Raw genomic sequence first — 17045 nt, 5'->3', positions numbered from 1 at the left:
GATCTTTCTCACATCAACGCACCCTGGAGACTGGGTGTGTTAATTAATTAACTGCCATTAGTTAATTCTTATTGTTTTGATAAAATATTCCAGCCAAAGCAACTCAGGAAAGAAGTGTCTTTTGGGTCACAGTTCAAGTCTATTATGGAGTGGAGCAGTAGTGACAGGACATTGGGGTGACTGGTCACATCGCATACATAATCAATATGAAGTGTGACATAAATGCTGGTGCCCAGCCAGCTTTCTCCTTTCTGGGCTATTCAGGATCCCAGCCCAGGGCATGGACCAACTACACTTCCCACCTCAGTTAATTGAATCCAAACAATGCCTCACAAGGAGGCCCAGAGGTTAAGCTATTTAGATAATTCTTCACGGGTCTACATAAAGACTTATTCCCTTGGTGGTTTTAGAATCTTCCAAGCTGACAATATTAACAATCCAGGACTAGGGCTGGAGAGACGGCTCAGTTGTTAAGAGCCCTCACTGCTCTTCTAGAAGACCTTGGTTCAATTCCCAGCACCCACCTGGCAGCTTGCAACTGTCTGTAGCTCCAGTTCCTGGAGAATGGACACCCTCATAGACATACATGCAGGCAAAACATCAAAACACATAAAATAAAGCATTCCAATTAAAAAAAAATCTCAAGGACCAAATTTTTAGCCCCCAAGGCCAGAACTTGCCTGTGATGTCCTAAAATCATCAGGGAATGTTGTAGTAAATATTAAAAGGATGGCTTAACCTTTTATGGGCCCACATGGTCTCATTCCAGGGATGTCGCTCTAGTGTGGAGCCGAGCACACACCATGCAGTCCCCACACCACTTGGCGCTCCCGTCAGCCTTTAAGAATTCAGGTGCAGTTCACTATACCACCCCTGCTACAACTGCCCTGGTGTGTTGTTTTCCTTACTTCCTCTTGGTGTGTTGCTGCCAAGCCTTAGACACACACATCCCAACTCTGTGGCAGGCTGTATATGATCCGAAACTACACCCTTTGAACTCAATTGAGTAGTCACATCAAAGAACACACCAAACCACTCTGATCCAATAGGTATAATATAATTTGCCAACCTAGATAAGTCAAATGATCTTGTACAATTCCATCCCTTATAAAACATTCATTACAACCTTATTTAAGAAGAGATGCACCAAGAGAAACATAAACATTGGCCTCCATCTTCATTTCTTCTACAATCTCCCCCCTCTCTTCTTCCGTTTTCCTAGCCTTCCCCCACCTACCTCTCCACTGTCCAATCAAGTATCGCCTGAACATCAACCCACGTATTACCATTTCTATTTACTTAAAAAAACTTTTCCCTCAAATGTAAGCTGTGTTCAATTATTACCACTTGAAAATATCCGAAATGACTATGTTTTCTCAAAGTTAATTAGCTTGGGTAGGCTATAAAACTAAATTAGCCTTCAACTCCATCAGAAATCTGAGAACGGCCAAATATCTAAAAACATAGGAAGCCTAACACGGTTTTCAGAGCTGAGAAAAGTTGTAGAGACAAATTGCCATTAGCAGTCCCCTGTTAGCAACATGTGAGAGTAAGTCTTCAGCTTTCTGGCCCAGGATCAACTAACAGGCCTTGAAATGCAGAAATCTTCAAGAGCTGATAATTTTGGCTTGGCAAAGATTCTGCAAAATGTGTCCCTTTCTGGACAGTATTAGTCTGTAGATAAAATAGGCAGCTTCTTCCCAGTAACTGCCTAGTCACAAAGTTTACCTCACCTGGAGATGCTCAATTTCTTCATTAAACCCACCAGAAAGGAACTGTAAGGAGCAGTTAAAGTTATGCCTCAACAAAAGATAAATAACATCAAATGTCATAATTTATGGATTTCTGATGTTTTTGAAAACCATATAACTACAAAAAGTATTTCTGAACTGTTAAGCCTTGACTGCTCTTGGCCATTTTCGCTTGGCTCCACACTAGAGTGGTATCCTTGAAGTGAGACCTCGGAGCTGATAAAAGGTTAAACCATCCTTTTTCTTTTTTAAATAAAGATTTGTTTATTTATTTAATATATGTGAGTACACTGTTGCTATCTTCAGACACACCAGAAGAGGGCATCTGACCCCATTACAGATGGTTATAAGCCACCCTGTGGTTGCTGGGAATTGAACTCAGGACCTTTGGAAGAGCAATCAGTATTCTTAACCACTGAGCCATCTCTCCAGCCCCCCCCTTTTTTTTAAAAAAAAAATTATTTATCATACATATATGAGCACACTGTCACTGTCTTCAGACACACCCGAAGAGGGCATCAGATCCCAATACAGATAGTTGTGAACCACAATGTGGTTGCTGGGATTTGAACTCCGGACCTCTTGAGGAGCAGTCAGTGTTCTTAACTGCTGAGCCAGCTCTCCAGCCCCAAGCCATGCTTTTAATATTTACTGCAAAAGGGAAGCCTTGGTGTCTTAAACACAACTCCACAAGAGCTAAGCACACCAAGAACTGAGCACACCTATTCAGGGAGCACAGCCACGGTATCTGAATTTATCTAGCCTAGGGACATGTCAGCTTCCAGATGAACCACCTACTTCACCACAAGAGAGAAAGAGGTTGGAAATAAATTCTTCTCAGACAGAACTTTCTCTTTTCAGTTAAGGAAAACTATCCATTTGTATCTCGCCAAAGCTGCCTTCCTGAGAAATAACCAAACTTACTTCCTATGGATTGAGTCCTGTCCCTTCCTGATCCATATGCAGAAGCTCCGAGCTTATTATAACTGTTTCTGACATAGGGCTGAAGTTCTATAGCCACTAATAGGTTACTAGAGATTTTGCATCCAGGTTAGAAATATTTTAAGTAGCTTATCTGGAACAGCTTGCAGTTGCAGTTTACTCTCCTTAACGAAATCAGGATTCTGACGATATTCGGGAGCTTGCTGTGTGTCATCTGAGATTAGTATTATGTAAAATTCTGGATCCCTTCAGTCGTCTCTCAAATGCTCCCAAGTCCAATAGAGGGACCGGTTGTGACTCTACTGCGATGTCACTGGGAAGCAAGAGTTAACAGGTTAGCAGAGACACTGTGGAGGATAGGATCTGGCATACTCAGGGGCACGGCTTTCTGTTTTTTTGTTTTGTTGTTGCTTTGAGTCTGATGCCAAGATGCACAGCAAATTAAATGACAACAAAATGTGTTTTGCAACCAGCAAAGAGCAAAGGTACCTTTAAATTTAGCATTCTGATTTCGTCAATTTTTTTAAAAAAATTCCGGCACATAGAACATGCTGTGAAAAAGAAATCACAGAATGACACAAAACAACCTCTCTGTCATCTGGGAAGCTATATTTAGAGTCATCTCTAAATGTTTCTGCGCCACTGGGCCTGTGGGAAAGATTTTCCTTTTCATTATGCAACATTATGAACAAGAACCAAGAATGTAAGACAGCTAGTTTTAATATTTTTTGTTAACACCAGATTGTTGAATGGTGCAGTGCCAACAGCAAGGGGGAGAGGGAGCAAAACCTGCTGCCCATATGTTGCAGGATGAATACTCATGGCGTGAGTAGAGACAGGAGACTGGGGAGCCTAACAGGTCTGAGATTTGGGCTAGGGAGATGAGCCGCTGAATCTAACAGAAACAGTGAGGTTCAGATGCAGCCAGAGACCTTGTCTCAGCATATTTGGCAGATTGAGATTAGAGAAAGAAGATATTTAAAGTTGGTCTCTCACCTCCTCAGGTGGACACATATGTGGTTGCGAGAGCACACACACACACACACACACACACACACACACAGAGAGAGAGAGAGAGAGAGAGAGACAGAGAGAGACAGAGAGAGACAGAGAGAGACACACACAGAGAGAGAGTCTGATACACACTCTGAACTCTGAAACACAGAATCACGAGACACATGGAAATAAGGCTAGTGCTCCCAGGTGTTGACCCTGAGAAGGCAGGAATCACAGAAGCTCTAGAACCTTCTGGACAGGTTGAGAGCCATGGGGTTTATTCCCTCCAGTTTTCTCACACAGGATTTTGGGGTGTATCGGTTTATCACCCTCCTCGGAGGGTAGCAATCAGAGAAGGAAGCATGCTTCCTTAATGCCATGGTGGGGTCTGAGCCCAGGGCTAGGTTTCATTTTCTCACATAGTTTACTAGCTAATCTGCTTTATCTCAAGTGTGGATCATACATCTCATCCCTTGAGAGGCATTAAAGAGAAAGGAAGAAAAAAAAATGGCATGGTCAGGTATCCTAGAAGATCTAGAATAGTTGCTGAAATTCAGCTTCTGAGGCACCACCTAGACCTAGACCAAGAGAACCGACTACCTGTCTGTCAATCATCCTGATAGGGTCTAGGAACCCACATTTACATAGGTTGTTCAGGTGATTTTATGTAAAGCCAAGTCAGACTGATCTTTTCTTGGAACTGGGGTTGAACACAGAGCCTCATGCACAGGCTAGAGCTCTACCACTTAGCCACACCCCAGCCTCCCTTTAAACCCTTTTAATTTTGAGGCAGGGTCTCAGTAAACTATCCAGTTCTCTTTGAGCTTCCTTTGCAACCTGAGCAGACTTTGAGTTTGCATCTTCTGCCTCAGCCTCCCAGCTGCTGGGATTCTTACTGTGCACGACCACACCCAGCTAAATGTCCTTATTTTGAGGAATTCAGAGGAAGCCCAGAAGATCGTGTAGCTTGCCCCCATGCTTAGCAGATGAGCTGGAGAGAGTGGCCCCCACAGAATGAACATAAATCTTTGCATGGCAGCAAACTGTGAACCCCAGCCTGGCTTCCACCTGGCCCTCAGTGTACGCCTGGGCCCTGCTGCTTTGTGATCAGGTGGTATTTACTTGAGGAATAGAATCTTCATATTAACATAAGCAAAACATAATTAGAAAGAAATCTGTTATAAAAACCATTCTGCTTTCTAAGCCAAATCTAAGTGACTCTGGGGTGAGGCACGCCAGGAAGTCTACTTCGTTAACTTGTTTAATTATCAGTGGTCGCCATGCCAAATGCTGGCACTGCCTGTTTTCCTTAGCTGTTTGGACACTTGTCCCCCAGGCCCCTTTCCCATGCTCCTGATACTGTGTAGTTTTGTAGCCATCAAACCACCCTTACTCATGTTTGTAACAGGATGTGCTTGTACTCCACCTACAGCCCTCCCTCCATGAGTTCTCTGCCTTCTCAAAGGGCTCTGGGCTGCAGGCTAGCTCAAGGGCACTCTTACTAACCAGGCTCCCCCAAGACTCTGTATCCTGGTTGAGTATGAACAATGGGAAGAATCAGAGGGTAGAAGAGGAGAAGCCAACGTATCTTTAACCAATACCTTTTTTTTTTTTTGGTTTTGTTTTGTTTTTTTCTTTGTGGATTTGATTTTCTCCATTGCTGTAGATCATCCTGGGCTCCAGCTAATCAGGTATCACACACGCACTAGGCCCAAGAAAAGTGTCTCCAAGTGCCTTAACGTCTATGGCTGAGGCTTCAACTCTGCCTGCCTCCTTCTTCCTCTCTTTCATCCTCTCCCCTCCCCCTCCCTCTCCCCTCCCCTTTCTTCTCTCTCCTCCCTCCCCCTCCCCATCCTTCCTCTCTCTCACTCTCCCTCTTCCCCTCTCTCTAACCCTTTCCCTGCAACTACATATTGAGAAAGCAAGCACGTTCTATGGGAAAAATGATTCCTAGGTGCTGTAGCTACAGCCCAGCCCACCTGAGGTCTCAGCTGGTAGACAGCATTACCATCATCACCATCATCATCCCATGAGACTTTGGAAGCTTGTAATGAGTGATGGGCCAGGTGTCCTCAGCCCCACTCTCCAGGAGGACAGTAAGCTGAATGGGCAGGGTGAGCAAAATGCATTACTACTAAAAACTGCCAAGCTGTGGGCAGTTTGTTACCAGCACCAGGGGATGGCAACAAAGGCTGTACAGGCAGCCTCCTGTCTTCAAAACTGGTCTGCAGCTGACCCCATGTATATGAAGACTGGAAGACAATAGAGATGACCTTTTGTATACGAGCACCAGGGAGAAGATTGAAGACAATAGAAAGATTCCCCCCTGGGGAGAGTTAAGAATGTGATATTTTGACCCAGCATTTTGTACCTAGCATATAGAAGGTAGTTAATAAATATATATTTTGAGTGAAAAGGGGAAGCCACTTGCGATAACGAATGGTACCCAAGGAGTAGATGTTAGCAAGAATAATCACAGAAGTGGGGTGGATTGATGTCACTAAGACTCCATTCGGTTCAAATCCTAGATAAGTGGGTGTTGCAAGTTCGGATCTGAGCTATTTTGCTCTGTTTAATAGCAAACACAGCCACGAGGTAGCTTAATAGTATAGTGTGTCTATATGTGGGAGTGGGGGTGGAGACAAGATGGGCTTACAAGCTGGATGTGGAAGTTTTCAGGGAGAACGCTGTCTTCTTGTAACAGGACAGGACCATAGCTGTTGTGACAATGGTAGGACGGGTGTTGGATACACAGGGCAGGGTGGGAGTGCGGAGAAAGATTTCAGAGAGAAATTCCTGGTGGCCAGCTGACTGAACAACTGAACTTTCATGACAAAGATGGAGAATAATACTTGTATACTGTGGGCTCTGTAGTTTGGGATGTAGCAACCACTCATTGCCCAGGTCACAGTGAAGCATGACCGTCAGTTATCTAGCTCCACCCATGACCCTCCTCATCCTTCACCTACTGCTGTTGAAGTACTGAGTCTGCATATAAACCCCGATACTATGGTTCCTTCATCCGGTTATATTTGAGAGACACTCAGAGGAAAAGTTATCTCTATTTTATCCATCTCTTATCTTTTCCAGTGTCCCTCACTTCTGTCTGAGTTCCTACCTATCGCCACTAAAGCCAAGGCTACTCTCGATTTGCTGCTGTTTTATGTGACTGTTTCCCTCTATGTAGCTCTGGCTCTCCCGGAACCAGCTATGCAGCCAGGGCTGGCTAGAACTCTGCAGAGACCCAAATCTCTGCCTCCTGAGTGCTGGAATTAAAGGTATGTGCCACCGTGCCTGGCCCATTATTTCTGGAGAATTCTGGGTTGACCTCTTAAAATTACCTTTCCATTGCTGAAATTCCCTATATTTCTTATTTACTTAAAAAGTGTTTTCCTTTAAACTTTAAAAATTATATTTATTTATTCAGTATGTCTCTGTGTGTGTCTGTGTATGTGTGTACACATATGCTATTATGCATGTGTGTCAGAGGACCAAGTTGTTCCTTTCACCATGAGAATCCCAGGAATGGAACTCAGATTGTCAGTTTTGGCAGCAAGCATCTTTATCCAGTGACTGTCTCACCATCCCAAGAGTATTTCCTTTATGTTCCTGCTGTTGCTTGAATATGTTCTTTAACTCATGTGCTGGTAACTTCGTCCTCAGTGGAGTGGTGTGGAAAAGTGAGTTGTTGAAGAAAGTCAAGCTACTGTGAAAGGATTTGTGTCTTTCTTGAGGTTGCAGGTTAGTTATCATGGACGTGTGTTTCTGATAAAAGGTTTCATTCAGGGCCCCTCCTTCTCTCTGCTGTGTATCTTTTCCTATGTGCTGCTGTGGTAGTTTGAATGAAAATGGCCCCCATGGACTTACAGAGAGTGGCAGTGTAATCTTGTTGGAGGAAGTGTGTCACTGGAGTGGGCTTTGAGGTCTCAGATGCCCAAACCAGGCCCAGGGTCTCTCTCTCCTTCTGCTGCCTGTAGATCCAGATATAGAAATTTCAGCTACCTCTCCAGCGTCATGACTGCATGAATGTCACCATGGTCTCTGCCATGATAACAATGGACTAAACCTCTGAACTGTAAGTCAGCTCCAATTAAATGTTTTCCTTTGTAAGAGTTGCCATGGTCATGGTATCTTTTCAGCAATAGAAATCCTAACCAAGCCTTCTGCTATGTTCTAGTGCTGCAAGAAGGCTCTCATTACCCAAACTCCAGGACCACAAGTCACATAAACTTCTGTATAAACGGTCATGGGAGCATGAGATGATAGAGACAGCCTTGGATTATAGTGATGGTCTCTGGAACAGGGTTGCCAACCTTGTCTTTCTTTTGAGTTGGGTTGATCTTCATGTCTTAGTGACTGCTATTGTAAGTGTCCAAAAATCGGTGAAGGAAGACCCCAGACTCATATGTATGTAAAGACAAAGTGTGTTTATTTTGCAGAAACAACCAGCATGTGGAGGTCAACCATTCTTCAAAATGGTGACCCCAGACAACGGCATGCAGGTCTTCTTATAGGGAACCAGAAGAACTCTCTAGAAAGATTAAATAATCTAAAATTTTATTGGTGGGTGTTGGGGGCTCACAGGTGGTCAGTGGTCTGCATTCCTACGCCGTGAATGTTTAACCGTAGGATGAGATAGGGCTGCTCAGCACGGACGGCCCATTCTGAGACAGGATATTTCCCCATTTTGTGGTTATCTCTAGGCTGTACTTTGGGAGGGGGTTTTATGATTTTGTTCTGGATTTTATGGCCTGTTCCTGGAGCTGGTGCCTTATTTTTCAAAATCAGGCCTGGTCCTTAAATGGAGACAAATAAGGTTCATGTTGCCCTTTCAGTATTGCTGTGAAGAGACTCCATGACCAGGGCAATTCCAAGTATTTAACTGAGGCCTTGCTTACAGTTTCAGAGGCTTAGTTCAATTCTCAACATGGTGGGGAGAATGGCAGCACATGGTGCTGGAGCAGTAGCTGAGAGTTACACTTTGATCCGCTAGCTAAGAGAGGGAAACAGTGGGTGGGTGTGGGCTTTTGAAAAGTCAAAGCCCATCCCCAGTAACACACTTTATCCCACAAGGCCACACCTTCTGATCATTCTAAGCCTATCAAAGAGTTCCTTTGGTGACTAAGCATTCAAATATATGAGCCCATGGTGGGGACATTCATATTCAAACCACCACGCTTGATGTATTTTTAGTTTTCCTGGATGTAATGAAATTCTGAATTTTAGTATGTTTCCCCAAAGTACATTAACTTTTTTAAAAAAGTTAATCTTAGCTGAATTCTGTCTCTCCAGAGAAAGATGCTTGTCCAAAGTCACACAATACAGCTAATAGGTAACTAACTTCAGATAATTAATAATAATAATAATGATGATGATAATAATAATAATAATAATAATAATAGGTGGTACTAAGATTTGAGTCTCACTTGATAGTCCTGGATGGCCTGGAACTTACTACATAAGTGAGGCCAGCCTCAAACTTGTACCATTTCTCTGCCCCTTGAATGACAGGAGTATAGGCATGTGTCAATATGACTGGCATAAATTAAACAAAGCTGTCTCACTTCTCTAGATTCTTATCTATACATTCTAACTTAACAAATGGTGCTGTGTGACTCTTAATGAGAAGTCAGAATTTGAGCTCAGAATAAGGTGGGTTCCATTTGCCATCTCTCTCCTTGCTTACTTCAGGTTTATGTCTTATGGAGTCAAGGCGAAAGTACCTCATTCCAGTTTTGGAAGCAATGGCACCACCTCCTACCCCTAACTCTAGGAGATGAGTCCTCAGCTAAGGGGGAGCAAGGCTACTGAAAAAAAAAAAAAAAAAAACAGAATTGATAATCAAAATCCAGACAGAAAACCATATACTTCAATTAAAAATTGTTTGTAGTTTAGCCCAAATTGAATTGGGCATCTTACAGTTTTGTTTACTAAGCTTGCGGACCTTTCAACTGTGGAGTCCTATAATGTAGAGCTGTTTGGGTCCCTATGTGTTCCAGATGGTTTAACTAAGGTCCAGGATGCTTGTCCTGAGTCAGATGCTGGGGACAGGGTGAAGAAGACACTAATATAGGCTCCTGTGGCTTTCTTTTCTGTCACTATGTCCTATACTCTCTTCTAACAAGTGCCTTCTTTATCCTTTTGCCTACCAGGCAGAACCCTGAATTATATCTCTGAATAATGGGCCTCTCTTGTGACCACACAGATCCTATTGGCAATGGTTCTCCCAGCAGCACCCCACCACCTTCTGGCATCCCTGACATCCCTCCAGCTCCATCTCCTCACCTCCCCAGTCCCTATGATATGTAGTACTTTAAAGCTTTTTCAGCATCCAGAGTTCTTTCTCACCTTAGGGCCTTGGCACTGCCTTCTGTCCAGATATTCTTTCGTGGGTCTTCCATGCTGGTTTTTCTCAAGAGACAGAATATACCCAAGGGAGTGCTCCTCTTCAGAGCATCTGTCTGAGCATCTAGAAATCTCTGCCCATAGACACAGAGTAGTAGCAGCAGTTGCTGGGCTTAGCACTTGAACTCTGACCTTTGGTACTTAAGTGGTGCACACACACTAGTACCTCACTTACTCGTATCACACTTGTCTTTCCCATGTGCTAGCCCTGCTTCAGGTTAGAGGGCTCTTGCCTGGCCTTTGGAGCTAGCTTTCTACTTAGACCATGAGACCTGAGAATTAATGAGCTCCCAGAGACAGTCCTTAATGTAACACTCTTTGGATGGGATGATAGGTATCTTAGTTAAGATTTTATTGCTGTGAAGAGACATCATGATTAAGGCAACTTTTATAAAGGCAAACATTTAGTTGGAGCTGGCTTACAGATTCAGAGGGTCAGTCCATTATCATCATGGTGGGAAACCTGACATCACACAGGCAGACATGTTCCTGGAGTAATCAAGAGTTCTATATCTTGATCCAAAGGCAGCCAGGAGAAGGCTCTGGATCACACTGGCCAGTCTTGAGCATATATATGAGACCTCAGAGTTCTGCCTTCACAGTGACATACTTCCTTTCATGAGGCCACACCTCCTAATAAGACCACACCTCCTAATAATGCCATTTTCCATGGGCCAAGCATATTCAAACCACCACAGCAGATATTTGCCCATGCTGCTGTGACTAGTCAAGCCCAACTATTTCCAGTAGTCACCTATTCAGGAGGACATCTTTTTCTTCTTTGCCTCAGATTTCTGCCTTCTACTAAATGAATCCTTAAACTTGAATCTGCTTTCCTGCCTGAACCCAAACTAATGAGACAGGTACAGAACTTCCTGGCCTCAAATCGGCTGCCTGGCAACTGTGATTATTTCTTCTTCTTCTTCTTCTTCTTCTTCTTCTTCTTCTTCTTCTTCTTCTTCTTCTTCTTCTTCTTCTTCTTCTTCTTCTTCTTCTTCTTCTTCTTCTCCTCCTCCTCCTCCTCCTCCTCCTCCTCCTCCTCCTCCCTCTCTTCCTCCTCCTTCTTCTTCTTCCTGTTCACCTCCTCCTTCTTGTGTATTCTTGTGTGTGCACACACTTGATGTATGTGTGTGTGTGTGTGTACTTGATTCTGTGTGTGTGTGTGTGTGTGTAGGTTAGAGAACAACTTTTGGGAGTTGGTTCTCCCCTTCAGTTTAGTCGAGGCATGGTCTCTCTTGTTTCTGCTGCTGTGATGCATACATACTCTATGCTTTCTGACCCATGAGTTTCTAGGCAATTCTCCTGTCTCTTCTTTCTACCTCTTGGTAGGAGTGCTGGGGTTATAGATACATGAGCTGCACCCAGCTTTCGACATGTGTTCTGGGAATCCAACTCAGATTGCTGGGCTTGCTCAAGACTATTTTCAGGAAACTCAAAATAAGGTATTTAAACCCCTTTCTGTCTGACCCTCATCCGTGGCCATGTCCTGCCATGTGGTCTCCTCAGGCCCAGTGTTTGAATGGATGGTGGAGAACATTAACTATGCATATCAAATCCAAGATCTCCAGAATGCTGTACCAGTGAGTGGGTCATCTGTGAGCTGACAGAGAAACGATCCGCTTAGAACTCCCACCAACCAGAGAATAAGCAGATGTATATTGTCAGTTCCCAGACTTCATGTGCCTGAGTTCCTGTGTGAAGCAGGGCAGCTTTCCCAGAATGGGACCTGGGAGGGGGGTAGGTAAATATGGGGGTGAGACCAGATATTTGCATCATAAAAGGTCTCTCTGTTGGAGTGAAGGCTAAGAGTGAGCTAACTGCCTCATAGAAAGCTTCTAGGTCTTTCCATAGCTGGGTCTCCATGGAAATTAGTTTGCAGTGAGAGAGGAGCTATTTTAAGGACAAGCAAAGACAGACCTGGTAGGCTGGGGTTAGGGAAGGTTTCTGTAGGAGAGAGCTTTGCTCAGTGACTCACTTGGCTCCCTCCTATTGGTGGTTGGAAAGCCACAGAAAGGCAACAAAAAATGCTGGACAGAGGAAGAGTACAGTGCCTAGTTCCACGGCAACCACCCTTAGGACTGGTGGTATAGAGATTAGATTCAGATACATTCATTCCAGATACCGTATTATGGTAACAGGAAATCTGGGCTTTGACCAGCTTTGTATAGCCACAAAGAGAAGGGCAAATTTACTTCTGGAAAGACAAGTGACTGTTGATCTATAATTTTAGGGGTGAAGTGTTATTTTAGGGGTGGGGCAGTTTGTTTGCAAAGCTTGTTAACTGCCCTGCCTTCTTGGTTGTGGAGCTCAGTGAAGAAAACTCAAGTGCCAGGGGGCAGTATCTGGCTCCCCATTCCTCTGCCATAGAAGGGAGAAGTGAGCGTTGCAGGGTGGGGGAGGGGGTAGGATGGAATGGCTAGGAAAAAAGCAGCTAACTAGAGTGGGCCCTGGGAGATGGTGTTATCCCAGAGTCCAGAGGAGTGGCCAGGGAGCTGAGAGCCTAGGAGAACAAGAATGAAACTTTAATCGTGGTGTTTCCAGTTTTGGGCATCAGGGGGCCCCAGCTGACCATCCACATGCAAAGCTAGGCTCTTAGGACAGCAAGTTGTACTGTGGAGGAAATTGAAACAGAGCTAGATTCTGTCGAGGGGACCAGAGCTCAGGGTGAAGGGAGAGGACGCACACATGTCCCACTTTGCTGCTTCGCCTTTAGCCTGCAGAAGTGACAGGGAGACCTGGATATCTACCTGGAGGAGCAAATAGCTACTCCGCGGATGAGCAGCTACAGGCGCCTCACAGCAGAACAGCCCACAGTAGTAGCAGGAATCCCATGAGACAAAGGCAATCGAGTCCTCATCCTCAGCTCTGGGGTGGCAGGGACTGTGACGCAGGGTGGGATACCAGGACAAGGGAGCTGAGGAACACAGGGTGGAGAATGTTTACACTTCCTGTGTCTTTCCTCTGGAATTTCAAGGAATCTCCTGTTGTGTCTCTACTTTCGTTTACTGTGTCAGAATGCTGGGGTCTGGAGATGGGGGTGAAGCTCTCTATGGGGACTAAGTAGTGAATCTGTAGGAGAGACATTCACCTAAGCAGAGGTGAGGAGCTGTTCTGGAATATTCTCAGCTTTGAGTCTAGCAGTCCACAGACCATAGCAGGTGGTGAATGGTTTACTCAGTGCCTCTCAAAGATGCTACTCCCTGAAGCTATTTACAGCCTAGGCCTGGGGTCAGAGCAGGAGACGCTGAATATCTTAAGGTGGGAGTAATGGTGACCTGGGCTGTGGCACTATGCAAGCAGTACCAAGCTGTATTTGTGCTGGTCTTTGGGCCGGAGGCTATTCTCTATCCTTCAAACCCACATCCCAGGGATGGTTTGTATGAGTCTATTATTCCTGGAATAATCAGAACTGTTGGTCAGCCAGTATCAGAGGATGCTTATGGGAGTTGGTTGGCTATAGGACATCTGGAATCCCACACGGATATATGCATGAAAGGAGTGAAGTCCACCCTTGTCCATGTCGATGCCCAACTTCAGACTGTCTCCATGGTGAAGACACTATTTTTCTGGCCATCAGGAACTCTCAGCTGCAGTAGTTATAGCATAGGGAAGAACTGTATTCCTGGGTATTAAGAAGATGCCACACAGTCAGGAGGCCCAGTTAGAAAGTCACAATTTATTGGTCACACAGGGGATATACCTGCTCTCCTGAATAATCTAGGTCTAGTTTCCTACATTAATCCTGATATATCAAAAAGCAAGACAAGGAAAGACATCAACTCCCCCCCCACCCCCAGTCTCCTGGTAACCAAGGACACAAGGTTGCACCACAGAGCTTGGGAAGAAGAGGCTGCACTATTTTGAGAGCCTGGGACCAAGGCTCACCTTCCCTGATAGCAGTCTGGTGATCGCAGCCACTGGGAACAATGGTGGAGATTCCTCCTCGGTACATCAGAAGTGCAGGGGTGGGGTGGGATAGGTTTGGCCCAACCCAGGATATAGTGATAGCTGCCCACCTTTAGTGGCACAGGGAGTGTTTATTGGTCCATAGGCTCAGCAGGGGTCTGAAGTGGCTGGCTTAGATTGAGGCCAGATCTCCTCACTGATAAGTTGGAGCTGATCTCTGACTCTGGCCGACTCAAAACCCAATAGAAACCAGGAGGCTCAGGCCTGTGACGGAACCCAGCTAAAGCAGCTTGTATCTCTGAAGCTGGACAGGGCTGGGCTCCTTGTGCCATTTAGCCATGCAGACTGTTCAGGTCCCTGCAGTAGAGCCCAGCTGGCTAGCTCTAGGAGATTGCTGATTTTTTAATGCTTTGTTTAAACATCTCAGGACCCCCAATTTGGGATTGGTGGGTCTGAGCATAGCGTTCAGGTTGACTGGAACCTCAGCTCTGGAGGCCAGCCTGACAAATGTTTATAAAGCACTTAACACAGCACATGGCACCTGACCGTTATTATTATTAATAATATTATTATTTATATCTTCACCCTCAGATGAGCAGCTCAGTTCCTTTCTTTCAAACGGCGACTGGAAGAAGGCCCTGGAATCCAAGTTCTGAGAGCCAGGTGCGGCTGTCTATTGCCCATGCAGCATGTGTTTCCCAGTCAGCTTCAGCATCTGCTGCACAGTGTGGTAGCCAGCACACCCCTTGGACCACAGAGAAGTGAGGCCCTTTCCTGAAAAAATACACAGCCTTGGACTTGAAGCTAGGCAAGAAGAGCTAGCAGGAGGTCCTCCAAGAGGTGTCCCGAGAGAGGCGTAGATCTGCGTTTTGCTGTTCTTCCAGACTCCCATCACTAGCAGTTCACCAAGGACTTCACTGTAAGATGAGAACAAAAGGGCTATCAGGGCCTTGCTACCTCCAGGCCTCATCTGACCCCTAGTGCTGTAAGTTAGAGCAGGCTAATTTGAAAGAGCCATACTGTCCTAAGTGCCTTATAAGCTAATTCATGCATATGTTATAAACACATAGAACATATGAAATAGATATATGCTGTATATAGTTACGAAACATGAGTGATACCTGTAAAAATAGTAACATATAATGGCAGTATATGGCATAATCTATTTCTCCCCAATAAATGTATGCCGCAGATAGCGTTAATAGTATCTTTTGACAGTTTAAAAAGGCTTTGAGCTATACAGTGTAGACTTGGGATTTAAATCCAACACAGGACTGTGGTACAGCTTCTGCCTAGTGTAAGGCCCTGAGTTTGACCCTCAGTGCTGCAATAAATATACTAGTAGAGTGGCCAGCAGTCTAGGTCTAGAGTCTGTTCGTTGTGGTACTGGAGATTCATCTGAGGCTTCATGGAGTCTTCCTGTGTTCTCCACACTGAGCCATAGCCTCAGCTCTCACTGCTGCTGTTGCTTGTCTCACCATTTAGCCCAGGCTGACCTTGAACTCCCAGTCCTCTTGCCCTAGAAGTCCGGAGTGCTGGGATTATAGCAATGTAGTATCATGTTCAGTCTCAACTGTGCATGTGTGTTTAAATCATTGTTAGTTTTGCTCTAGAATAAATCTATAGGAAGGGTATACTCAGTCTGAAGTCTCTAAAATACCAGGAATGTTTTAAGTGCATACCTTAATTAAGGATGATAAGACTAAAATATAAATGACTTAGACTCCCTTACTCTTCAGGGGTAGGAGTTTGTCAACTGTTCTGTCTCTCTCAAGAATCACTGCAGGTACCCTGTAGGACTAGTCAGTAACAGGGACAGATGCCAGGTTCAAATCGCAGGTTCAGCTCTTCTTCAGAGAGCACTTCCCAGGACACACACACTCATGCATGCACACACACATACATACAGCTCAACATACCTGCATGGCAGTTCTGCCAAGCAGCCCCTCTTCATGGCGGTGCTTGCCATGGTGGGGGAGTTCTGTGTTGTCACGGTAGTCTCTGCCTTTGGAATGCTGCAGCTGCAGGACTGCAGGACTCTTGACTGGCAGGGGTGGCCGAGGAGCTGGGATGGGTGTTGTCTGCTGGCTCATTTCTGACCTGGAAGGCTTGACAGGTCTCTTGGCTGGCACTGGGGCTTGGGAACTGGCAGAGGCCTTGGGCTTCCCTTGACCCTTGTCCCCACTGGGCATTCTGCCCTCAGCAGAAGAGGAACAGGTAAAGGATCGGATCCGGGGTGTAGGGCCAAAGACAGGCACGGGGGCCTGTTTGCCTGTCACCTTGACGTTCTCCACCTCTTGGGCTTTGGGGAGCATGATGCTGGGTGATGAGATTCCAGGCTCTGGACAGGGCGGAGGCTCCTTCCGCAGCATCTTGGGAGACTCCTGCTCTTTCCTGGGCACCAGCTTAGGGAAGGAGCTCACGGATCCATACAGTGGGTTCTCAAACATCTCGGGCTTCGTCAACAGCAGGTTCTCCTGTAGTAAGGTTTCCACCTTTCCAAGATCACCAGGTCTGAAACCATGGGGAAGATGAGAGGAAAACAGAAAGGAAACGATGTTGAGAACTCAGGACATGGAGAGTAGATGCTTCATGCCTCTGGGTTTCATTTAGGGGTAATAAAAATGTTCTGGAACTAGATACAGTAGTAATCATATAGCATGCAGTACAGAAATGCCAACAAATTACTCATTTTCCAGGGGATAATTTTACATGAATTTTGCCTCGAGAATTTTTCCTTTTAAACACAGCAACCCACTATGTATCCCTGGCTGATACAGAGCTGGCAGATCCACCTGCCTCTCTGTCGGCTAAGTGCTGGGATTAAAGGCATGCAACACCATGCTGGGCTAAAGATACGGTCCAGGATGGCCTCATGATCCTCCTGCCTCGGCCTCTTCGACATATCTTACCTCTGTGTGTCACCACAAGTGATGACTTTAATTAGCACAATAATGAGATATGATAATGCTGAATGTAGTGGCTTACACTTTTAATTCCAGCACTTGAGAGGCAGAGACAGGCAGGCCTGTGACACTAGCCTGG

General features: G+C 45.2%; 1 protein-coding gene across 1 annotated transcript in view; it reads right to left on the bottom strand.

Annotated features, from left to right (window-relative positions):
- Positions 1-13849: 13849 nt before the first annotated feature.
- Positions 13850-17045, bottom strand: part of INPP5D (inositol polyphosphate-5-phosphatase D) — a 96650-nt gene continuing 93454 nt past the window's right edge. Inside the window, exons 26-27 of the mRNA XM_080932838.1 lie at positions 15920-16514; positions 13850-14917 (exon numbers count right to left, since the gene is read on the bottom strand). Coding sequence (XP_080788964.1) covers positions 14915-14917; positions 15920-16514 — 598 coding nt within the window. The 3' untranslated portion in view covers positions 13850-14914. The remainder of the gene's footprint in view (positions 14918-15919; positions 16515-17045) is intronic.

This window comes from Micromys minutus (genome assembly GCF_963924665.1).
Source record: "Micromys minutus genome assembly, chromosome: 19".
Lineage (NCBI taxonomy): Eukaryota > Metazoa > Chordata > Mammalia > Rodentia > Muridae > Micromys > Micromys minutus.
This window is presented reverse-complemented; position numbering and strand designations above follow the sequence as displayed.